At 36.3% G+C, this 26,174-nt stretch overlaps 2 protein-coding genes across 5 annotated transcripts; one reads left to right on the top strand and one right to left on the bottom strand.

Annotated features, from left to right (window-relative positions):
* Nucleotides 1-1,367: 1,367 nt before the first annotated feature.
* On the top strand, nt 1,368-5,329 carry LOC109237353 (probable E3 ubiquitin-protein ligase RHC1A). 4 transcript variants are annotated; one of them, XM_019403656.1, is made up of 4 exons: nt 1,368-2,834; nt 3,595-3,679; nt 4,061-4,101; nt 5,005-5,329. In XM_019403656.1, the coding sequence occupies exons 1-2, from the start codon at nt 1,949-1,951 to the stop codon at nt 3,627-3,629; spliced, it is 921 nt and encodes a 306-aa protein (XP_019259201.1). In that variant the 5' UTR covers nt 1,368-1,948; the 3' UTR covers nt 3,630-3,679; nt 4,061-4,101; nt 5,005-5,329. The 4 variants fall into 4 exon arrangements, with proteins under 4 accessions (XP_019259201.1, XP_019259199.1, XP_019259202.1 ...); XM_019403654.1 differs by lacking the exon at nt 4,061-4,101 and having other exon boundaries at nt 3,595-3,723; XM_019403657.1 differs by lacking the exon at nt 4,061-4,101 and having other exon boundaries at nt 5,058-5,329.
* Nucleotides 5,330-6,169: 840 nt separating this feature from the next.
* Nucleotides 6,170-11,043, bottom strand: LOC109237354 (transmembrane emp24 domain-containing protein p24delta3-like). Its single transcript, XM_019403658.1, has 4 exons — nt 10,682-11,043; nt 7,335-7,541; nt 6,642-6,718; nt 6,170-6,563 (listed from the first exon to the last, which is right to left on the bottom strand). Exons 1-4 carry the CDS (start codon nt 10,901-10,903, stop codon nt 6,419-6,421), a joined length of 651 nt encoding a protein of 216 aa, XP_019259203.1. The 5' UTR covers nt 10,904-11,043; the 3' UTR covers nt 6,170-6,418.
* Between the last annotated feature and the right edge of the window lie 15,131 nt (nt 11,044-26,174).

Raw genomic sequence — 26,174 nt, forward strand, 5'->3', positions numbered from 1 at the left:
ATATAAACACCTTCGTTAATTGTTTATTTATAAAAATAAAATAAACTAGCTGTTGTAAGTGAGTTCATCACTTGAATTATTGATAACAAACCAGGTGAAATACACTATTTTATCTTTGTCAGCATATATGTACAAGGCAAACTTCTCTTTCTGACGAAAGAGGAAGCTTTTTTTATTCATGAATCTTTTTTATTTTTCTAGTGTCAAGAATTTCCTTTTCTAGATGAAGGAAAACCGAGAGCGATTCTATTTTCTAGTGTCGACAAACTGGAAAATTGTTAGAAGGTATGAAACTTATACCTATTTTAATAAGGAAAGAGTTTCAACAATTAAGATTTTAGTTTATTTCAAAGTCTTAAATATTAGCAAAATAATTTAAATACAATTTTATTCCATATGAAATTAATTTTAAAACATAAAAAAAGTGAAAGATATTTTGCTAAGAGGTTTCGTGCTTTTTTGAGTGTAAACAAATTTTCTTTATTACCTTGAACATTTCATGCTTTTGAATATAGTATAGATTATAATTAAATAATTATTATGTGGTAATTGATAATCAAGGGTTGTTTCACATAATTACATGCTTTAAATGGGTTTTATTTTTTTTGCTTTTAATAGTTTAATCTCTGCATTTCTAATTATGAAGTTAAATGTATTACTTCACATTTTATCTCACTTTAAGTTACTTATATACTTATTTCATATTTTATTCCACATCCACATAAATAACATCCAAATGCCACAGGCGGATTCAGGATATGAAGTTTATTGGTTCCTACCGTAATCTCAATTTAATATGCAATAATAACTGGGTTCACAGTTAAATATTTACAAATATTTAGTGAATTTCTTAATATAAATACAAAGTTTACGCAAGAGTTACTGGTTCCTGGGAACTCATAGTCAATGTTCTAGGTGCGCCCCTGCCAAATGTTGCATTAGTTATGCGGCAATTATTTTTGTGTCATGCCACCAACCTTGTATTATCTTACACGAGATTTTATATTGAAATTGATTCCTCCAACCAGTACCTAACGATCCCTTATTTTATTGTCTTCTTGTTTCGTTCTGTCCCAAAAAATAAAATAAAAAGAAGAGAAATGTGAGTATGAAAATCATAGTGTATGTATTTCTAGTGTAAGTTCAGACATTATTGCTTTTACTTAGCGAATCATTCTGTTAATAGAGATATCGTAAAGGTGCATTAACTTTAATTTTGAGTTTGACTAATGTTCATTTACCGTTTGCACTAGCTTTTTAATTGGGAGGTTCTTGTTATCTTTTTCGTTTACTGATTTGAAACTGGATTTCACTTGCATCAAATTCACAATTTTTATGGTTGGTAACTTGGTATAGTCAAGACACAAAGTTTGTGTATGATTGATAATTTCCAATCACATACTAAATCTTATTCACAACTAGAGATACTCAACCTTTTTGCAGGTGAAAAAAGAAGCTTTTTGGAAATAGTTTTCTTCCTAAACTAGAACACCTACACCACCAAAGGATGTGCTGCAGTGGATGGGACTGCTCCTCCCTTAATCAGAGGTCTTGGGTTCGAGCCCTGGATATGGAAAAATTCTTGGTAGGTAGGGAGCGCTTCCTCTCGAATGGGGCCCTACGCGGCGCGAATCCGGATATAGTCGGGCTCCAATACGGGTACCGGACATTGGCTGGGAAACTAAAAAAAGAAAGATAAACTTGTATTATGTCTCATTTATGCTTTACTTTTGGCCAGAGGAGACATAAAGGACTAAGTAAAGATAGCTGCAAAATGGACAACAGCCTTTAATTTTAGAGAAGAGAGAATCTCTTCATGCAAAGCATTGCCACCCCTTTTCCCTCCCTTGTTTTCATATAAAATCTTTCCCATTTTCTTTCTATTTCCCACCTCTAAATTCTCATAATTTGTGCATTTGATAAACCTTTCTATCTTCCTAGAAAAATCATGTCCTTGATCCCTCATCCTCGGCCTCAAGTTGTTGTGAATGGAGTCCAGAGAATGAGAACTTTCCATTATTATTGGTGTCGTCAATGCCAAAGATCAATCAGGACAACTTCAACCAATTCATCTGAAATATTATGTCCTCGTTGTTTTGGCCAAATTCAATATAATCTTGATGTTTCGAGGCGTAGGCTAGTCCTTTCGGATGTCATGACCAGGCTACAACCATCTTCAAATTCGCGTCTTCTTGATGCCTTGGCTCTAATTCTTGATCCGTCAATTAGGCTACAAAATCTTGACCATGGTGACGAAAATTATCAGCTTAGACAACGTGCTCGAATCATTCTCCAATTTATAGGCCCTGATGAAAATATACTTTCTTTACCAGCAAATAATACTTCCCTGGAATCGTCAAACGAAAATGGGGTGGAAGAGTTGATTCAAGAATTAACTCGAAACGATAGACTAGGGCCATCTCCAGCAATTGATGCATTGCCAAAAGTTGTACTAACAGATAGGCATTTAGCTAATGACACTGTTTGTCCTGTTTGTAAGGATGAGTTTGAAGTTGGGAGTGAAGTTAGGGAGCTGCCCTGCAAACATTTTTATCATTCTGAATGCATTTTTCCATGGCTGGAAAATCATAATACTTGTCCGGTTTGTCGATATCAGCTGCAAGGATTCACTAATAACTATGATGTCCAACAAGGAAATTACATCAATAGTAGATATAATTTAGATGATGAAGAAGAGGAACAAGACATGAGGAACCCTTTATTATGGGGTTTGACTAGGCTTATGTCATTGTGGCCTGTCAATTTGCTATCTAGTTGGATACAAAGATACTTCAATTACCCTCTTGACAATGCAACCTCTGATTTTCTTGGAGGTGAGATATGGGTTCTACTCCTTTGCCTAACCATATTTTGCTAGCTTTTTCGTTTTTTCTTTTTTAATTAGATCTCCAGAATTTAACTGTAAATGCTAGTTAGGAGACTTACGTCTCTCCTTAGCAAAAACACCATGACTTGTGTCATCTGTCGTTGAGAACTTCCTTTATCTTCAGCCTATATTCCTATTTTTCGATATCCACAACCTAGATATCCTATTGTGATGCAAAGAAGTACAAACCCTATATCATCATTTATTTCCCACAAGAAACGTTAGGAAAACCTATATTTTTTTAATACTCATAATGGTGTATTTATAATTATAACTAGGGTTTAGAAGAAGGACGCACTAATGGGCTAGTTAACACCCTATATGAATAGACCCGACCCAATAGCTTTTCCCAACTAGATTCATATGCTTACTTCATTTGATATCCTAGTTATACCTTTAAAAAATTCATTTGATAATAAAGAATACTTAACTAACCTTCTATCTCACCATCATTAAACCTCGCCAAACGAATTGGCATGACACTTGATCATAAAATATAACTAAAAACCAACAGATTAAAAGTTTTTAATATTATTGGCGTATTTTGATCTACTATCCCAGGTAACCTACCTAATTTTCCGGTGGGTTACTAATTCCACTTGCATAAATTAATTATCTTTTAGGTGACTTGATGGTATAGTATATTCTTTTTGGCATAGTGAAAACTCTTCCAACAATGGTGACATAGTTTCTTTGATTTTGGATAGGAATACCATGGTGGAGTACATGGCACATTCTTTGACACGAAGGCTGCTGATTGGACCCCTTCTTCCATTGAAGAAATATCACAGAGTAGTCTTCTTTTTCCTTTCAGTACTCTTTGCTTCATTAGGCAGGTATGTTACAAGTTACAACTTATCTGACCTGAGAAATGTTCTGTCAATGGGATCATAAAACTAGGCTTAACAGGTATGCACAACATCCCCGAGTGACTAACAAACATGAATCCTATAAGAACAAAGTGTAGATAACCTATTGTAGGTAAATTATCTTATCTTTTAGGAACTATCCCAATTTTTATGGAAAGTAACGTCTAATTATCTTTTAGGTGATTTGATAGTATAAAAATTTATTCTGTCAGTGTCTAAAAGCTAAATCCAAGATTAAATATTGAAATAAATGAATAAATTTCATGGATGATCATTCAACTTTGTATTCATTACTCAAAAACAGGGGCAACTCGACATTATATGGGGCCTAAGCGAAAATAAAAAGTGAGGCCATAAATTTTTTAATTTTGTTTTAACTCTTCAACTTTTCTTTTCTTTTGGATTTTTTAATAACCATATGCATATTTTCTTGTTGACATATTTATATTCTAAAACAAATATTAAACAATATGTATGGAGTAAAATTAATAAAATAATAAATAACAAATAAAAATAATACTAGAAAGTTAAATTAATATTACCCAATGACTGATTAATTCAAGAAGTTAAAGACTTTGATTCCAAAATATCTAGTAGTTGGCTTGTTGGAGTCTTGGAGAAAGAAAGAAGTCTAGTAGAAAGAAGAAGAGCATGAATAAAGAGGAAGAAAGAAGGGCATGTCTCATATCTGAAATATGAAGAGTAAAATGAAATTGAAACGTTGGGATTACTTGGGAAGAAGAGTAAAAAGTAGAATTATCAAATCAAATCAAATTGAAAACTATTTTTCTACTTTTTTAAGCTTTACTTTATTAATATATCTAAAAGTTTTTCTTTCCTTTTATATGAACAGTACAAAAGTACTATATATATTTATTTATTTTTATAAACCTATGAAATATATATTATTCCTAAAAAATGGGCCCGCAAAAATTGGGGGCCTAAGGCACTTGCCTTACCCCATACACTATTAGAGCTGGCCAGCTCAAAAATCATCACTTTTCTTTCTTTTGTTACACAAAAATCAATTTACTTTGCTCTAGTTATCGCAAAAGTCACCTTGGCCGGATTTTACAATACTTTCACTTGAAAAGTCTATTATGCCATTGGCATTATAAAGTCTCCCATTTATGTAATACCTTCTATGTTATATACTAATATAATACTGTCAAGAATATAAAAATGTAAAGTACATGACTCCCACAAATAGTAAATATGACTTCTTTGGAAATCCTGGATACTTTGCAGTTTATACTTTTGCATGGAACTCATTGATGCTAATGACTTGATTTCAAGAACAGCAATATTTTAGAGCCTTGGAAGCATTTTCAGACAAAACGATGGGGAAAATAATGGCCACGAAGCTTTGGTTTATGTATTTCATGGTCAAGATTGTTGTCAATAGCAAACCTTACGCCAATTTATTTATCACTTACTATGTTTTCTGTTAGGATGTCATGTCTTAATATTCACTGAGTATGATATTTTACAGTATTATGATGGTTGTATGGTTCATCAGCAGACTTTTCAAATTTAATTATTTTGGTTTAAGACCTATTCATTTGTTGGTAAATGCGCTTAACTCTATGCAAACAAAGTATCGTTCGTTGTTTATAAGACCTTAGAATCTTTTACTGGCCATTGTTAAAAAGTTTAAAAGCTTTGGGACAAAAGTTCAAAATCATCTATGTTTAAGCAAAACTAAAGCATAACAATTCATTTGGGACAAAAGTTCATTTAAAAAGTTTGAAAGCTTAAAATAGTTTCTTAGTGGATCAGATCCATTTGCAGTGATTTCTTCTAAAACTATCATTTTGCTTAGGCTTCTCAATCTTTTTAACAATACCATGGTATAGGCACAAATCAGTTTACTAATTGGATAAGAACACATTTAACTGTATAAAAAGGGAGATATTGTAATTTTTATAAGCACATCAGAGATTTTTTATTTATTTGTTTACTATGGGCATATTTATTAGCCCTAATCTTCATTGTTCCATTACAGCTATCCTCCAAATGGAGTAGCAGAAGTAAGATCTTCCATAATTAATCAATTAAAGCAAAACTAATCATACATTTTCGTCAAGAAAAGCACTATGTGCAACCATAGAACCCATTTAGGGGAATGAACTGATTTCTATTTCATTCCACTAGCAGTGAATATTTTTTTTACCCTATAAGGTTAAGTTCACCAACAATATGTAATTTTTTATAACAAATCTAACATAGTAACCTGGAAAATAAAATAACCTATTATATCCAGTTGAATTGTGTTGATAGTGTAGAAATTATTTACACTGTTTAGTGTATGTAACTTAAACCATCACCTAACCCAGAGCTCACAATCATTAGAGGCAAATAGTGGTGCTACTTAACTAAGCAGATGCTTCAGAGAATGTACAACATTGTCAACTAATGAAGAAAGGACAATAAGAAAAGCAAATGGTTCCAAGTTATGCTGCACATAGTATTTCTGTAGTCCTTGTATGCACAAAAAAACTGGACATTAAAAACTGGACAGTAAATCTTCTCTTTGTTGTTTGACACGGTAAAAGCAGGATCCACTAATATCACAAAAAAACACTGCTAACAAAAGTGTCAAAAGATGGTAGAACTAAGGTTTTTTTCTATTAGCCCGGAAAAACTTTCACCTAAAGAAAGTCTAGATTAGCTTCTTCTTTTGGAAATATTGCTTCAAATATAATATTTGCAGCACTGATGCTACAAGGCAGACTCCCAAAGACATGATACTGAACCAAGCAACCCGTGCATTTGTCGTTTCACTCACAGCCCGCATCTCTGATTCCCTGAAGGGGCAAAAGGAGTAAAAAGATTAAAGAACAAATGCAAACAAATAAAAATTGTTGCCTCCATAAGCTATATACCTGTTCTTCAAGTAAATCAAATTTTCGTGAATGGCCTCCACAGCTCCTTCAAGCTTTCGCAGCTCGAGTTCAATACCCTACCACAGGTAGAAAGTTAAGTAAAATTCTTAGAGCTTTTAGAACAATGGAAATATCAACTTAACAGAACAAGATAACAGCACCATATATGATCCTTTCCCAGAGTCAATATATAGGCAGGAGTATCCATTACACCATGCCAAACATATACCGATGTCAAAAATACTTGCAAGTGTTTTCTATGCACAGAACCATGCCAAACAACACACAGAATGACAAGAAAATGCAGGGAAAGATCTAGGATTCATGTGGAACAGCAATATTTTTTTTGAAAAGATGTGGAACAGCAATATTTACTAGTAATTTTTACAACTTCTCGTCTTTTCAAGAAATTTCTCAAGACTATCACCAATTCAAATAGACTCTGCCTCACTATATGATCTGTTATTCATCAACCATCTTATGTAAAGAAGGAATCATATTATGCCACCATGTGTATCATAGTAACTTATTTATCACGAGGCATTGGATGAATTTTTTTTTTTTTGAAAAAACGAGGCATTGGATGAATAGATTTTAGAAATTTGCGGGTCTTGCTTTCACTGTCGCTACTCTCCATGATGTTGGATACAAGATACCATCATTGGTTCCCTATTGAACTACTCAATATCTCACCTCTATCTTCTCTTTTCTGGCAACTGATTCCCAATCCTTGGCAGCAATTCCAGTTTTCCAGTCAATGTTAACACTCAGACTCCCACCTCCTGGATTATCGGCCCAAAAACAAGCTAAGTAGTTGCCAGCCTCAGTAGTTGTGAAGGCAAACTGACTATGTGTTATGTTCTCCTTGTGATGAAGGGTGTTCCCATATGGCGAGGTGACCTGCAAAATTAATACACAAGTCACATTTTTTAGTCAACATGAATCTATTTATGTTCTAGCCCAACATATGAGCTAACTGGCTTTCTCAACTAAATACGTAGCAAATCCTGACTGAGGCTCAAGGGGGCAAAAGAAGGCAAATATACACCACCCCAAAAGCTATTCCTTTTAACGAAGGGCCATCAAAATCCATTATATACAAATGAATGCCACCTGAAATCAAATTATTCGGATTCCAGCACCCTACTCTACTTTGTGTGTATGTGTGAGTTTTTGCTTTGATTGTCATCAAAATGTAGTGAAGTTATATAACAAGATACAATGCGCAGCTTTTTATTTTATATTTCTAGCATTACTGGACCAGCATTGTGAACGCACAGAGATGGACGTAAAAAAGAATAAGCACATGATATAATTTCAACAGTAACTTAAAAGTTACACTGAGCAAATTAAGAATACACTTTGATATAGCCTTTAAAACTATGCTTTTGAATGGATGGCAAAAGCTTTTAAGAAGAAAATAATTCCAATAACGGACAACCATCTGTCTACTTAATTATGGGCGAATACATGCTCTTGGTTCACCATTTTGCAAAAGCCCTAACAGTGTTACCTACCAATTAGCCATCATAAACTTTTAGCTATAATAACACTCAATGTTAGACATCACTATTCACATATTTGCAATGTATACTGGTTTCTGCTCTCTCTCACAACCGTCTAGAGACACAAAGATTTTCTCTATTTTCTCACATCAACTACTGTATGTGTCTGTCTATGTTAATACCTGAAAATCACACAAGGAAATCTATGCACCCACGAGATTCCTATTTGTTCAGATGTTCGGGTGTCTTTTATAGAGAACCGTACTTTTATGCAAGGCTCTCTAATTTTGGGCAGAGTAGAGAACCTCTTGTATATAGGCAACCGGTGCAGAAGGCCATTTAACCATCACAAAGCCACTACAGATTCACCTCAAACTTCAACACTCACCACCACAAAACAACACTCACTCAAAACCACTACACCACCCATTTCCTCTAATGACACCACAGTACACAGAAAGCCACCAGTACGAACCCCAACTCCCTTATTGATATGAATCAAGGAGCATCAAGGCCTTTCACTAGAAGTCAAGCTAAGGAGTTCAAGGACTTGCAAGGAGTAATCATGAAGATAGAGGCGTTAGAAGACTTTCGGATCACCCATGGGAGTTTACAATATTGTGCAAGTGGAATCCAAGGAGGGAGATAAAGAATCAAAGGAAAAAATGGCAAACAAGGATCAGATAGAACCTGCTGGATCTGAGCACATCATGATCGTGAAGATAGCTGAAATTCCAGAATCCGCGATCCCTGGTGACGTCTAACTAGGCAGAATCTTGTAACTAAAAATGCCAATCTGTTTAAGAGCCTAATTATGGGTATTTAGCTCAATGTTAGGCTAATCTTTAGTCTTTCTTTTGCAGGATTTGGACTTTGATGATAATAGAACTCTCTTGTGAGAATTGGACTATGCATTTGTTGCTTGAAAACTACAATGGAGCTTGCTTGAGGAATCATTCCTCTCAAGGGTTTCATATAGACCAGGTTTTACTTTGATTTCTTAATAAAAGGTATGTGGTTCCTTTTACCATTTATTATCTATTAGAATCAAGTTTGCATCTACCTTCAATCTTCTTCTTCCCTTTTCTATTGCCATTTTACATTTGTGTTTTCATGCTTATATCACCTATATAAAATGACGCCTCAAATCATCAAAGACCTTCACCTTCAACACCGGAGAACATGACTGCAAAAACTTTCCAGCAACTACGACTTCTTTTCTATCACGCTAACTCCCCTTCTCTGTTAAAAACCCGGCCTCTTTTGACAGCACTACCACGACCCTGGAACACTTCTAGAGCACCGAAAAACTGACCACCATTAGCGAACCTTGATGGAAAATAGTTTTCAGTAACAAGTTTCTCGCTTCTCACCTCCTCTCTTCTGCCCTCCTCTCAAAGCAAAACCAAAATATAGCACCTAAACATATACTTCTCTAAAAATCTCCAAGCGAGTGAAGATCAGAAAAAGTGAAGCCTCGCCAAGCTTTATTGGAAATCCTCCAACTGGCAAACAACACCCATCCTTTGCATTTCATCTCTTTTTCCCTTTTGTTCCAGACAGTGAACTGTCACCTTCACCATCATTGAAAAAGAACCTAACGTGAAATTCCCATGGGAGACTCATCAAATAGTCCATCTCCTTTCATTCTTCTTTTTCCCTTTTGTGTTTCACCAATTTTTTTTTGAAGGAATGTGAAATGTTTTGGAAAAAAGAAAGAGAAGAAGCATAACTTAAGCTTTTTACGCTCTCAAATGCAAGTGTAAAACACACGATTTGCCATGTCAGCATGAGGTGTTCATGTGACACAGCTCTGTCAAGCAGAGATGTTTATCTCTTCACTAGCTAAGTTGGAGTATCTACCTGACAAATCGTACCAAATTGAGGGGCTATCAGGTATTTGGCCAAAATATTATTTTACTAAATCAATGAAATATGCAAATGTTGCATTCTAGACCAATGTCATCTCCACTAGTCCTTTACTGGGCATTATAATTAAATTAGAAATACTTCCATTCAAGGAATAAAATAGTAGATCGTACATGCAAACTAGTCATTTCCAGCGAAAATATGATTGATTTTGGCTTAGGCTAATACTGAACAATGATGATTCTAATCTGACTACTTTCATCTTTTTTAAAGATAATAACAAGAGCGCGCTTTTAACCCATCATTCAACAGAAACCATTTTTCCAGTTCTTCGTATAAATACTGGGTTCAAAACTAAATTGGCAAGGCACCTTCACTCACACATTAAACAGAAACTCACTAGGCAAGATCCTATAATCAGCTCCAATTTCACTTATACATTATTAACAGATACAATAAATTCACACTCCAATCTTAACCCATCATTCAACAGAAACCAATATTCCAGTTCATCCTAGGGGTAACAATTGAAAGGTAATATTTCTTCTAGCTTATAATCCTGAAGCTTGGAATATGATATATTAAATCATCACAAATATCCAATTGAATATATCAAATGAAGATTCCATAAGATTTAAGAGCAAAAAGTAGAAAGGCAATGCATACCCTAGCGGAAATAGTGGGGGTGGGATGGACATGATCGTCGGAGATGACAACGTAATCCGCCAAAACGACAACGTTGTTGTGGAGTTCTTCGGAAACGCACTTTGTACCACTCGCTGGCAGACTCAACCATATTGCTTCCCCCTTCTTCTGCAATAAACACACAACCATCAACAACACCGCAAAATACATCAATTGTCGCACGTTGCCACTGTCGCCCATCATCTCCTAATCCTTACTTTAGATTCTGGTTTATTGATACTCTTCGATCTTCGAAATTGAATCTCCCCTGGGGCTACGAAATCGAACAAGCCTTGTTTTCTACTTCAACTTTGTTTTTCTAACCCTTTTATTTTATTATTACGCAAAGTTATTAGTACTAATAGTTTTTAATATTAATTCATTTTCGATTGATAATAATAAAGCAATTCATTATGATCCGAAAGTAGGGGCTTGGACAAATGGAAAAAAAGTATCTAAAATCTTTTGGTGAAAGCTCACTTTATTTTTCTTGCAATAGTAATACATTATATGGTTGCACCATATAATTAAAAGTCAAGTACAGTATAATAGTTATTATTCACTTAGTTATTTACAATAGTTTCATTAAAATATATTTAATGTCATGTTTGATTATACTAGTGTAATTGTATAGTTTAATACTCTTTTATTTTAAATAAAAGCTAATTATAAAGAAATAAACTATTTTCAGATAAACACGATGATAAGTTTTAATGTGTGGCCAATACATGTGTGAATAAGAATGTAAACAATTAAATTTTAGGGAAACTTATACAAATGTCCCATATAAATCTCAACTTACCAACCTCTAGCCATTAGTCATAGACTTACCAAAACTAGCCAACAAAAATTGAAAACCCAAATAATAGGGTTCTTCTATCAAAGAATCACATGCAAAAAGCACCTTCCATATTTTTAAGCATGATTAACAACATTAGATACAAGACGGAAAGAAAATTTCATGGACGGGGTAGCAAATAAGGTGATGAAATATAAAAATCTATACAATATTCCAAAAATCTAAACAAAACAGGAACTTTTTCAATGGGTATAGTTGAAATTCATTGAAAATATATAGATAAGTCAATATACAAAATTTGAGGAAGGTTGGAGGTGATTTGGACTAGTTTTGTATCAAAATTCTTAATTAAATCGAGTTCAAAAAAGTCTTCTGCGACACATGTATCAAACATGTATCACGCATGTATCTCACACACAGGTATACATGGATATACACGTGACACACAATTGATACAAATATAATACAAATATGATACATATGTGATACACATATCATTTTTTTCATGTTCAGCTTTTACTTCGAATTTTCAATTCAAACCACCTCAAAACTTCACCAAATCATCCCAAAAATGAGATTCAAGCTCCTTAAGTTGTGCCCAATCTATTCTAATAACACCCACTCAAAACAAAGCAAAATTTTGATATTTTTTTGCTATAAATTGCTAATTGGCTAATTTGGCTAATATTAGTAATATTTTATCAATTGGCCAATTTTTGTAATGAGCTACTTATAAATGGACATAGCTGGTAATTTCCCTAAATTTTATTGGATTAAATTCATAAAATAATTTGGACTATATTAAATTTAAGATGATAGTCCAAACAAATATCGTGGCTAGTAAATGGATTAATTATTTAAGTCCAATATATATGTGTTGGCTAGTCCATCTAATTAGGCTACAAATTAAATGATGAACCCATTTTGTTAGCCCAATGTCCAAATAGCTATTAGCCCATCTAAAAGCTAAGGCTCATGCCACATGTAAAGTAATGTGGCAATCCAAGCCAAAATAAATGAGCTAATGAAATCATACCATGTGTCAAGAAATGGTGGAATACCAAGTCAAATCAACAACCAATAGAGTTGTGTCAAGTGTCTAGATGGTATTGATCAGTACGAATGGACCAATCAAATCGCGTAGCCATACCACTCCGTACAACTATAAATAGAGGTTTCATAAAGCTAGAAGACACCAGAAGTGAGAATAAGAAGCAGCCAGAGAGCTCGTGGATCAAACGCCGTAGATTTCTCTACAAGCTACAAGTTCAAACACTCAAGCTACAAGTTCAAGTTCAAGATCAAGAACGAGGGCAAATCATATACCGAGGCGTTCAAGATCAAATTACTTGTTCGTGGTGGATAATTCACTCAAGTACAAGACAGAGATTCAAGACCAAGCTTTACAAGCCCTTGAATCAAAATCAAAATCAATCTCCCTATGATGCAAGATAAAGGAGACTCATCTGCAAGGCAGAAACGACTCCTAAAAAACTTCAGATTTCATCTGACGGGGTTATTCCCATTGACCAATTGAAAGACTTCAGTATGGGAACCATCAAAGATAAGTACGATGTTGCTGCCAAGTTTTCTCTCGCATATGCGAAGCCATACACTGCAAGAATTGATAGTTTGAAGATGCCTGTAGGTTATCAACCCCCAAAATTTTAATAATTCACTTAGTCGAAACTTGTAATAATGCTGGAACCATGGAGATTATCTTGTCAAATAGTTTGTCCGCTCCTTAAAAGGAAATGCTTTTGATTGGTACACTGATCTCGAGGCTGGTTCTATCGATAGCTGGGAGCAACTTGAACATGAATTTCTTATTCGCTTCTATAGCACAAGGCGCACTGTAAGTATGGTTGAACTCAAAAATACACGTCAATGGAAGGATGAACCGGTTTTTGATTTCATCAATCGATGGAGGAATGCAAGCCTCAGCTGCAAAGATAGACTTAGTGAAGCTTCTGGAATAGAAATGTGTATTCAAGAAATGTATTGGGAACCTTTCTACATCCTATAGGGTATCAAGCCTAAATTTTTTAAAGAATTAGCTACACGTGCTCCTGATATGGAGTTAATGATGTCTTTAGGTGGAAATCAAGGGCCATCTATTTATGAACCTCGCAAAGGGAAAGATAAACAAGAAATAAAAAAGGGGGCAAGTTTATGCCAAAGTCTGAGAGCAAAGAATCAGCGAATGTTAATGCATCGCTAATAAATTTCACTACAAAAGTGAGTAAGAAGCAAAGTGCGAAGACAATGAACTTACAGGATAAAGCCGACAGAAAGTTAACTTTGAAGGAAATACAAGTGAAGGAGTATCCACTCTTAGACTCTAATGTTCCAATAATTTTTGAAGAACTCCTTGAGTTGAAACTCCTTGAGTTAAATAAAGCGGCCATATGAAGCTGGAAGGACTGATGATTCAAATTTTGCAAGTACCATCAGTTAATTGGCCACCCTATTGAAAAGTGCTTCATTTTCAAGGAGAAAGTCATGGACTTGGACGATGAAGGAAAAATCTTGCTCGAGGTGAGAAGGAAAGTTCGAATCAAGTCTCTGTCACTTTTGGCTCATTTGATCTTATTGTCTCTTGCAACTTTGTCAAAGTATATGAATGTGATGGCATCCAAACTGCATCATCATCAAATATGATTAAATTTGGTGACTTTGAACCTATCGATGCGATCAAACCATTGCTTCTCCCTATAATAAATAAAGTAATAGTGGAGGAAGGATCTCAAGAGGAAAGTAAATCACGTCAAACTGATGATGAAGGTTGGATTCTTGTGACTCAGCAAAGACGCTGTAAGACAAATTTACAAAGGGAGTCAAGTAAGCAATTGACTAGGGGAAAAATGGTGAAAAGACCCAAGAATAAAATGATAATAAATAATTGGAACAAAATAAAAATGGAGGAGAATCACTATTAAAGGATACGTCATCCAGTGACATTAGAAGAATTCCTGCCATGCTGGGGATGTGTATGGAGATATCAAAGCCTCATGTTATAAAGTAGATGAGGAAGAGACAAAGAAGGAAGATCCATCATTGCTGCCGCTTCCATTGTCTGAAAAACTCACCGAGCGTCTTTTTGAAGAAGTGGACACTTGTGATGCAAAAATCACATTCACTAATGATGATCTTTTGCTCGGTGAAACACACCATAATAGTCCCATATTTATGATTGGATTTGTTCTTGAGCAAAGAGTAAGTAGTATTTTGATTGATGATGGATCTGGCGTCAATATTCTCCCAATTCTTACTGTCAACGAGCTCGGCATACCGATGGAAGAACTATGTGAAAGTCGTTTGATGATTTAAGGATTCAATCAAAGGGGACAAAAAGCTATTGGGGCTATCAAAGTGGAAATAAATATGGGAGATATGCGTTCGAGTGCATGTATGCACATGATTGATGCAAAGACCTCATATAATATCTTGTTAGGAAGGGCATGGATACACGAGAACAAAGTGGTTTCATCCACCTACTATCAACGCTTGAAGTATTATGAAGATGAGTGCGAAAAGAAGATAGTTGTTGATGATAAATCTTTTTACCGAAGCTGAATCATACTTTGCCGATGCAAAAATCTACTTAAAAAATTATATCTCAAAGGAGGTTAAGGTTGATGATGTGATATGGACCAAAAGTGTTGTAAAGAAGGTTGATTTCACAATTGGTAAGGTAAAGATTACAGTGGAAAAAGATCAAGTGCTTTATTATAGGAACAAGATAAATGAGGCATCTTCAAGTAAGGAAGTGACTCTTGTTCTTCGCTATGTCCCAAAGGCAAGGAAGGTTGAAGATCCATCTTCTGAACTACAAGGTAATGTGTTAGGAGACTTGACCATTCCTATCAAGCGAATTGATGCACTTAAGTCGTCTACAAAGTTGCTTAAAGGGTTTTTCAAATCATCAAACCACTATTCTCTTCTAAATCTAGCACTTCCTGCAAAGCGCACAAATGAGGTCTTTGACCCAAATGCCTACGAGTTGTTAGTGAAAGCTGGATATGATCCCAATGAACCATTCAATTTGGGAAAGCTCTCACCTAAATCTTCTAATCCTACTGAAAGGATGATGATGGAAAAGGGTACCCCCCCCTCCCGAAAAAATCACGTGAAGGTTTGGGTTACAAAAAAACCCGCACCAATCCGTATCTCTATAAAAACGGCAAGTTGTAACTACATTACTGCTAAATAGGAGTCTACGACATTTAATGAGAAGCCTTCTATGTTTGATCGACTTGCAAAACCAAGGACCTCAGTCTTTGATAGGTTGGGACTATTGAAGAAGGAACACAAGCGTCATTGAAGTAATAGAAGGATCCAAGTACCTGTCTTTGCTAAAAGGGAGATCTTGACCACAGATTGCCCAAGTTTGGTTCCTTCTAGAATGAGGCGAGAGACAAAACTTGTAGTTTCATGCAGAAAGGTCCTCAAAGCAAAGGCTCATACTATAGTCCATAATAAAGAACGTCAGGAAGATGAAGAAAGTATAGGGTCATCATAGCATATCACAATTTATGACGAACAAAATGCTTCATATCGTACGAAAGTTGGGGAAAAGTGGCTTGATATTCATGTATGTCATCACTTGTCTTTCAATGATGGTGATCCTCAAGAGGATGAAGACGCTAAAGATGCACCACCTGAGCTTGAAGAAGGGGTGAAAACAACGATTGATTCACTAAAAGAAGTCAATCTCGGAGCTATTGAAGATCCAAAGCCCACATATGTAAGTGCCTCTCTAACAGTTGATGAAAGAGAAAATATATTGAGCTACTTAAGGAGTTCAAAGACGTATTTGCTTGGAGTTACAAAGAGAGGCCAGGTTTAGACCCCAAGGTGGTTGTTCATCATCTTGCTTTCAAACGAGGTGCTCATCTCTAAAGCAAGCACAACGTCGCTTCAGACCTGAATTGGTTCCCTTGATTGAAACCGAAGTAAACAAGCTTATTGAGTCTGGTTTCATTCATGAAGTTAAGTGTCCTACATGGATTTCAAGCATCGTCCCTATAAGAAGAAGAATGGCTAAATCTAAGTTTGTGTTGACTTTAGGGACCTAAATAATGCTTGTCCTAAGGATGAATTTCTCTTCCCATCTCAGAGCTCATGATTGATGCCACGCTTTGATATGAGGCGATGTCTTTAATGGATGGTTCGTCTGGATAAAATCAAATTTGCATGGCACCGAAGGATGAAGAACTTACCACCTTTCGCACCCCTAAAGGTATATACTGCTACAAGGTAATGCCTTTGGGTTTGAAAAATGTTGGTTCTACATATCAACGTGTCATGCAAAATATTTTTGATGACATGCTTCATAAAAACTTGGAGTGTTATATTAACGACTTAGTGGTAAATCAAGGAAGAGAGATGATCACTTACAATATTTGAGGATGGTATTTGAACGACGTCGGAGATACCAACTCAAAATGAATTCGTTGAAGTGCGACTTTGGAGTTACTTCTAGGAAGTTCCTCGATTTTATTGTTCGACATCGAGGTATTGAGATTGATCAAGCTAAGGTGGATCATATCTTGAAAATGCCCGAGCCTAAGGATATTCATGAATTAAAAAGCTTACAAGGTAAGTTTGCATATCTTATAAGTTTTATTTTGAATCTGGTTGGAAGATGCCAATCATTTAGTCGCCCTATGAAGAAAGGGGTTCCTTTTCCAGGTCCTCGTACCTGGAAAACCATTAATATTATATATTTCAGCACATGAAAGGTCAGTAGGAGCACTCTGGCTCAAGGAAACAATGAAGACAAAGAAAATGCATTTTATTACTTGAGTAGGATGATGAAGCCATGAGCTCAAGTATTCACCTATCGATAAGTTATGTTTGGCAATTGTCTTCTCTATTCAGAAGCTGAAGCATTACTTCCGAGGTCACATTGTGCGACTTGTCTCAAGAGCGAATCCTATCAAGTTTTTCATGTCTAACTTGTCCTAAGTGATCGATTAGCGAGGTGGTACCTCCAATTTCAACAATTTGAAATTGTGTATGTTCCTCAAAAGGCATTAAAAGGAAAAAAAATAACAGACATCCTAGCTGACCATCCAATTCTAGATGATTGGGAGTTATCTGATGAATTGCCTAATGAAGATACAACGGTCATTGAAATTCAACCTCCTTAGAAGATGTATTTCGATAGCGCTGCATAATGTGAAGGAGCTAGCGATGGTATAATGTTTATCATTTCTCAAGGAGAAGTTTTTCCATATTCTTTCACTCTAACACAACGTTGCTCCAATAATGTTGCTGAATATCAGGCACTCATACTTGGGATTGAAATGGCTGTTGCTATGAATCAATTGCAACTACAAGTTTTTGGAGACTCCAAGTTTGTGATTAAGCAGCTTTTGGGTAGCTATGAGGTCAAAAAGCCAGAGTTGGTCCCATATCTCAAATATTCTCAAAGACTGATTAGTTGGCTTGGAGAGGTAACTATTCAACACGTGTCGAGGAAGGAAATAAGAGAGTTGATACATAGCAGCCTTAGCTTCTACATTATCCTTGCCGAATCAAACACAAGTCACTGTTTGCCAAAGATGGGTAGTTCCTCCACCAAATGACTACGAATAAGAAGAAAGCAAAGTTGAGCATCTCGCTGCCGTTCTTGAGGTTGAAATTGAAGATTGGCAACAACCATTAGTCAATTATCTTTATTATGGGATATTGCCAGAAAATCCCCAAAGAAAAATAGAAATCCGAAGGAGAGACCCTCGTTTTCTTTATTACAAAAATACAATCTATAGACGATCATTTGATGGAGTGCTCTTACATTATTTGGGGGCTGATGAATCCCTTCAAGCCCTGCAATAAGCACATTCTGGAGTATGTGGAACACATCAATCTAGGCCAAAACTTCATTTCCACATAAAAAGAATGAGGTATTATTGGCCAATCATGGTGAAAGATTGTTTAGATTATGCTTAAAGGTGTAAAGCTTGCCAATTCCATGCTAACTTCATACATCAACCACCTGAAGTATTGCACCAAACTGTTGTGTCTTGGACATTTGATGCTTGGGGTTTGGATGTTGTTGGTTCATTGCCAAAGTCTTCTGGTTGACATTTATACATTTTGGCCTCAACTGATTACTTCTTGAAGTGGGATGAAGCTGTTTCACTTAAGGAAGTAAAGAAGGAAAATGTGGCTAACTTCATCCGAGTCAATATTATATATCGTTTTGGCATTCCTCGATATATATTGATGGACAATGGTAAGTCATTTGATAACAAGTTGATGAATAAAATATGTGATCCTTTTGGCTTAAAGCAATGCAATTCCTCCATGTATTATGTTGCTACCAATGGGATTGCTGAAGCATTTAACAAGACACTATGCAACTTGTCGAAAAAGGTTGTCTCTAAGTCTAAGAGAAAATTGGCATGAGATAATGGAAGAATCTCTTTGGGCATATAGGACCACATATCGCAAACCAACGCAAGCAACTCCTTATTCACTTATTTATGAAGTTGAAACAGACCTCCCACTTGAGCATTAAATCCCATTGTTGCGGCTTGCCATTCAAGAAGAACTCATTGATGAAGAAAATGCCCGCTTACACTTTGAAGAACTGGAAGCTCTTGATGAAAAGAGGTTGAAGCTAAGAAGGCCCTGAATTTTATCAAGCTCGCTTGTCTCGATCTCTTAACAAAAAGGTTCGCCTTAGATCTTTCCAAGTGGGTGACCAAGTTCTTGTGGTGAAAAGGCCTATTATTACCTCTCGTCGATCTGGAGACAAATTCTCTGCTAAGTGGGATAGAAAATATATTGCACAAGAGGTATACTTAAGTGCCTTACAAGATAGTTGACTTAGAAGGTTTGCGGATTAGCCCCATTAATGGAAAATTCATGAAGAGATACTATCCATGAAGAAAACAAATACGTTCCTTAACACAAGAGCATAAATTGCATGTTATTCCTGGTCCGCAAGAGTATAGATTGTGCACGGTCCAAAAAGAATAAGTCTGCTAGGTTGAAAACCTTGAAAGATGGGGTTTGGAGAGGTATTTATTGACATGGTGTTTAGATTGGTCTCAAACAATTGGTACTCAGTGTTGTTAAATGGCCAAGCCAATGGTTTCTTAAGATCATCAAGAGGAGTCAAGCAAGGGGATCATTTATATCCTACATTATTTTCTCTGGCTGGTGAGGTACTTGGGAGGGCCTTGGATGCTCTATTTGATAATCCGGTCTTCATTGGATTTGGGATGCCAAAGTGGAGTCACAATAACAATTATCTTTCATATACTGATGATACTATCATATTTAGTTCATCATACTATGGGGAAATTCAATTGACCATGAATGTTTTGGAGGAGTATGAGGCTGCTTCTGGGCAGAAGGTTAACAAGGAGAAGTCATCTTTCTACATGCATGAAGGAGCACCTGCAGATGAACCCAATACAATACATCTCATTACACAATTTCAAAGGCACCCATTCCCCTTTACATATCTTGGCTGTCCAATCTTTTACGGTAGGGGGCAAAAGGATTTCTACAAGGATATCATATTCAAAGTGCAGGAAAGGCTTCAATCTTGGAAGGGTAAATTTCTATCTATTGGTGGAAGAGCATTATTGATCTCACATGTGCATGAAATCATACCAATCCATCTATTATCAGCTGTGAACTCACCTCCATATGTAATCGCTCAATTTCATAGGATGTTTGCTAGATTTTATTGGAGCAACTCGGGAAATGGTAGGGCAAGGAATTGGTCATTGGATTCCTTGTGTCTACCAAAAGATGAGGGAGGTCTTTAGGTCACTACATGATGTGTCCAAAGCACTATTTGCTAAGCTACAATAGAACTATAGAACAAAGATACTTTGCGGACTGCATTCATGAGAAATAAGTATTCCAAGAAGATTAATGAGGTCCTAGCTCCTTGGATGGATGGATCTCATGCGTGGAGAAAAATGCTGGAAATGAGGGACCTTGTTGAGCATCAGATTTGGTAGCAATTAAAATGTAGCAATGTTTTCTTTTGGTATGACAATTGGACTGTACTTGGATCACTCTACCATGCTTCAGGTCTAGAACATTGGTGTGATGAAACCATTGTACATGTTGATGAGGTTGTGGAGAATGGGGCCTGGAATGAATGATTTATAAGGGACTTACTACCTGATGATCTTGCTGCCCATATACTAGAAACCATTGCACCACCTCAATGCTGTACTATGAAGGATAAACCATGGTGGAATTTGGAAAGAAAGGGTCAGTTTTTAGTGAAGTCTGCATGGCAATGTATAAGGAAAAGAAGGAAAAGAAGGCAGGAAAGCAAGCTTTACGGATTCATTTGAGTAAAAGATTTACCATTCAAGATTTTTTTCCACGTGGAGGCTGTGGTAAGCCAAATTACCCCCAGATGAATCCTTAAGAAGAATAGGATGCCTAATTCTATCTATGTGTTGGTGTTTTAGGAACCCTAAGGAGGAAACAATAGCTCATGTATTCTAGAGGTCTCTAGGAGCCAAATTTCTATGGAAATACTTTTGTGCTCCTACAGGGATCAATATAGAAGGGAAATAACTATTGCAAGTCATTAATGATTGATGGAGAAGGTCAATGAATTCAAGCTTGAAAGCAGTGTTTCAAGCTATTCCATGTCTAATTGTATGGCATTTATGGAAGGAGTGGAATTCAGGCATGTATGGGAAGAGTGTGTCCATCAACAAGTTGATCTTTCAAGTTTCTAATTCCATACATATGTTGTTGAAGGCGAGAAGACCAGGTTTTTCAGGAGCCACTGCCAATTGGTTGGATTTGCATGAAAAATTGATGCAACATGTTGCTAGATTAAGATATACAAAGGTGCTATGGAAATTGCCTCCCGTAGGGTGGATCAAGTGTAATACAGATGGTGCTTGTAGAGGGACCAATGGTAGAGCTTCATATGCTTTTTTGCATCAGGAATGGAGTTGGAGATCTAATCTATGCACATGCATATGAAATTGAAGATGCTACCAACAATGTAGTTGAAGTTCAGGCAATTCTGGAGGCTCTAAGGTACATAGTTCAATCACATTTTTCTTCTTGTTTGATTGAAATTGACTCCTTATTTATGAAAAGAGTATTGGATGGAATGTGGGAACCCCCTTGGAGTATTATCAATCAGGTAGAGGAGATCAAAACCCTAATGGCTAGTAGTGTATTTCAAATAGCACATATGTTGAGGGAAGGAAATAAGTTATCTGATCATCTTGCTAATTTAACATTAGTGCAGCATGACATTGTACATGTGAACTCTTTTGTGGATCTGGATGTTCAAGGCAGGAGAATATTGAATAGTGACAAGCTACAATTACCCTATATTAGGGTGAGGAGTGCTAAGCCAAATTCTAGATGATGATGAGGAGTAATGAGAGAAATGGGATGTGTTGGATAATTGTAGTACTGTGGATGATGATCAGGGACTTTGGAGGACATGATGATATCAATGGAGAAGGAGTACATATCACAATTCCTACTCAAATCCATATGGAGGAGAGTAGGAAGATATTGTTTACTAATGTAGTTTTCTGTTTTGCAAGTACTTTATTGAGAATATGAACCTATGCATTGGCCAATTCTAAAAGGATGACATTAGTGTCTTTGATGCTCATTTTCTGTAGATGTAACCAATGTATAGGCCAATCCACTTTTATGGTTCATCAAACCAAAATACCTTGGATAAGGCAGTCACACTCTAAAGGAGTCACAGTCTTAGCTGGGAAGTACCAGTTGAGCTAATAAGTTTTGCAACAGGTCTTGGACACTGTTGCCCTATCGCTAGTGAGCTTAAATAAGCAAGCTTTGACAAGTATTATATGTGGTCAATGACTAAATTCACCGGGAGAAAGAACAAGTTGCCCAAATTTGACAACATCGAGCATAGGTTTGCAATGCCTTTGCGGGTTGCACTTTGGAGATGCTTCCAAGCATACACAACATGTACAACACATGAAGAAGGTACATATGTTTTGTTCTTGCATATATATATATATATATATATATATATATATATATATATATATATATATATATATATGTATGTATGTATGTATGTATGTATGTATGTATGTATGTATGTATGTATTGGTCACGAATCTTTGAAGACAAAGCCTTGAACGGGAAAGTGATGTTGGCCCTATTTGTGCATGGTTTAGTTAAGTGTCTTGCTAAGCCAGGTATGCTTATCAACTTTAGGAATCACAAGGAGCTATTTGATTGAATGTAAAAGAAGTGCTGATGCCTCATGGTATGTATCATAGGTAGAGTTTGGCTATGTCACGACCCAAACCCCGATCCGGTCGTGATGGTGCCTCTCGTGAAGACAAGGCCAGCCAACCAACCCATTTCGCCCTTCTCAGAATAGTTAAATACTAATAAACAGTTTTAGCATAATTAGATAATCACAGTCTAAACAAGGATTTCTTTATTAAGTGCGGAATACAACCCAAACACAGCCCAAACCGGGGTGTCACAAGTCACGAGCATCTATCAGAATGTAAATCCACTACAAGGTCTCTAAAATACAAGACCGGAATAACGAACAAAAGAGAGGAAAATAGTGTTGCGAACGCTGGCAGTCACCTCCTTAACTCATATAACTCTGCCTCTAATCAGCCAAAACCCGCTACCGGGTGAATAGATACCTGCATCTGCACACAAGGTGCAAGGAGTAAAGTGAGTACTCCAACTCAGTGAGTAATAAGGGTAAATAACAACTGAGCAGTAAGAAATCACGTAAAGCAAACCATCATGCTATACAGGAGCAGTGTAAAACCCTTTGAGAAAAATAGTGAAGCTGTGAAATCTTTAGAAATATCTTAGCTCAGTTTAAAACCTCTTTTGAAAATGACTTTTTCAACAATATGCAAACGAATGCAATTCAAATAGTGCAGATAAGCACAAAAGTCCGCCCCTCAGGCACCACACTCAATTAAATGATAATGTCAGGCAATCCGGTAGATATCACATGAAGTAGCACAAACAACAGGAAAAGGCAAGCAAATAAGATAAATTAAACACACAGAACAGTACTAGTACCGCTGCGGCGTGCAGCCCGCTCCACATATCGCTGCGGCTTGCAGCCCGATCCATTTATCGTCGACGACGCTCACTAGGGGTGTGCAGACTCCGAGAGGAGCCCCTTACGGCCCAAGCGCAATAATAAGCCATCTCGTGGCATCAACTAGGCCCTCGGCCTCATATCAATATCAATATCATACCGCTGCGGCATGCAACCCGATCCCATACTCAGTCGAAAAATCACATAACCCCCTCGGGCACAATCATATAGAAATATTCAGCCCAAACTTCATTAAAAATATTAATTAAGTTTCAAGTTTAAGAAAGGTGGCTGAGTTTGCAAAACAGTATCAAATACTAGGACTGAGTTCAATGATATGCACTGTCACACCTCCTTTTTCCTATACCCGCAAGGTCTAAAGGAGTTTTTTCACTTAAAGGACAATCGGAACGGAATTTATTATTAAGATTTCAGAGTCGCCACTTGGGAGATTAATGGTATCCCAAGTCACCGGTTGAATACCGAACCGAGGAAATTATGACTCTGTTAACAGTCCGCGAACCAGAAATCCGAGTAAGGAATTCTGTTAACCCGGGAGAAGGTGTTAGGCATTCCCGGGTTCCGTGGTTCTAGCACGGTCGCTTAACTGCCATACTTGGCGTATTTATTCGATTTTAGTATATGTTTTAACCTATGTGCTTTTAACTTTGAACCGCTTTTATTATTATTATTTTAAGAGAATTTCAACGTCGTGAAAACATATCTCGAACCGCATCACATAAATGCACCCGCGATTTTTGACACGTTTCGACTTCGTAGGGATTTGGATTTGGGTCACATAAATGTGCACCCGTATTTAGGATGGTAAAATTATTTAAAATACGTGCCTAAAGTAGCTAACGTGTTCTTATCTTTGGGGAAAGCCGTGAAATTCGCTAAACGGCTCATCCCGAAGTCTAAGCATTTTAATGTATACATTCATTGAGGGCCCCGCAATTTACGTATTTTGTTTGTCGGGGCACGCTTAATTTATTTTAAAAGGATGTCCTAAGAGGTCTTATGATTCTTCTATCTATTATTATTTGTACAATTCAAATTAACCCCACTAATGCATGGTGTAGCAGTCCAATGCTATATCCCCATCACATTGGGCCGCCCATCAGTTCAAACAGAAGGCGAAATTAAGCAGCCTAGCTAATGAGGGCCGTTCAAGCACTCAGGCCCAATGCCAGCCCCAAAGAGGATTGGGCTAACACTGGACGGAATTGACTATCAGCGGATATTGAAGCCAAATGATTCAGAGTTATGCTATCAAGCCTTAATCTATTAGAGCATTAACCTCAAGTAACAAGAACAATGCAGCATTCACTTCAAATTGCTCAAATTATACCTAATACTTACTACAAACGTTTAGAATCAATATGATTGATAGGGAGGTATCAATTTAAAGTAAACGAACTGGCAACCATGATTTTGATAACACAAGGCATACTACTCATTTTCAGAGTGAATTAAGCTAACATTATTAAACCTGAACTTCTGGAATTGTTACTCGAGAAAAAGTTATCGTGCCTGGATTAGTATAAGCAGGAATCTATGTTCTAACTCTCTTTTTTTTTACTCAATTTCCAATCATATACTACAATGATCACAGAAATCTAGCCACACTTCGCTGAGAATATTAGTTTAGAGCGAATAAACGTTAGATCCAGAGTTTAACAGTCTAATATCGTCCATAGTCCAAGTTATACAGCCCAATTTCAGTCCAGTTGTACAAGGTAAACACAAATCTAAAATAAGCCTAACAAGTGCAAATCAATTAATATCTATTCTAACATGACAATTTGAACACACACATCTCAAGAGGTAAGCAAGTGAGCCTTCATTTCAGTATTTCAACTCAAAGGTACATCAAGTCAATCTCGAGAATGTGTACCTGGAAATAAAAATAGAAATGGAAGAGAAAGGTTAGCTAGGGCAGCAATGAACAACAATAGTGTAGAATGACCAACAGTGTTGAACAAACAGAGAACAAATGATCACAGCAAGGTCCAGAAATGAATTCAATGGTCCAGAAGTGTTTGGAATCGAATGGAGCTAACAGTTTAAACCAAAACCAACGTGAATAAGCATAAATGACCTCGCAAGTGAACCCAGGACCTTTTACAATCTCAACAAACCAGAATTCCACTTGAGTATACTAAATGCAACTTCACATTTAACTTAGAAACTTTGATGAGCTTCAGCTACTAAGATCTAGTAAGTAACCTAATGGAACAATATTTTTTTTGGTTTTTCTAGAGGTTTTCTATTATTTTTGGGTTTTTTGAATGTTGAATTTCAAAATCAGATCTGAAACTTAGGGGGGCACTTTTGGGGGGAATTTTTGGAGCTGAAAAACTTCTTTAACAAGGCAATACCTACTGCCTTTTATAGGCAACACTAAAGGGGAACTTCAGATTTTCAGTTTTCCTTTTTGATCCTTCCTTAATTTTCATCTTTGCTTAAAAGTCCCTAAAGAACTGACTTATTTTCCAAGTTATCCTACTATATTTCCTGAAGTTCTAAATTGAACCCTATTCTAGAGTGTTCTAGTGCTTCCAAATTCAGTTGCTATCCTATTCCCTAAG

Source organism: Nicotiana attenuata, unplaced genomic scaffold, assembly GCF_001879085.1.
Source record: "Nicotiana attenuata strain UT unplaced genomic scaffold, NIATTr2, whole genome shotgun sequence".
Taxonomy (NCBI): Eukaryota; Viridiplantae; Streptophyta; class Magnoliopsida; order Solanales; family Solanaceae; genus Nicotiana; species Nicotiana attenuata.

Excerpts from the sequence above, each read along its gene's own strand:
- LOC109237353 (XM_019403654.1), top strand. The coding sequence starts at position 1,949 with ATGTCCTTGATCCCTCATCCTCGGCCTCAAGTTGTTGTGAATGGAGTC. Across the intron at positions 2,835-3,594 it reads AACCTCTGATTTTCTTGGAG|GAATACCATGGTGGAGTACA; the intron begins GTGAGATATGGG and ends GATTTTGGATAG.
- LOC109237354 (XM_019403658.1), bottom strand. The coding sequence starts at position 10,903 with ATGATGGGCGACAGTGGCAACGTGCGACAATTGATGTATTTTGCGGTG. Across the intron at positions 6,719-7,334 it reads CCAGAAAAGAGAAGATAGAG|GGTATTGAACTCGAGCTGCG; the intron begins GTGAGATATTGA and ends TACCTGTGGTAG. Across the intron at positions 6,564-6,641 it reads TTGATTTACTTGAAGAACAG|GGAATCAGAGATGCGGGCTG; the intron begins GTATATAGCTTA and ends TTGCCCCTTCAG.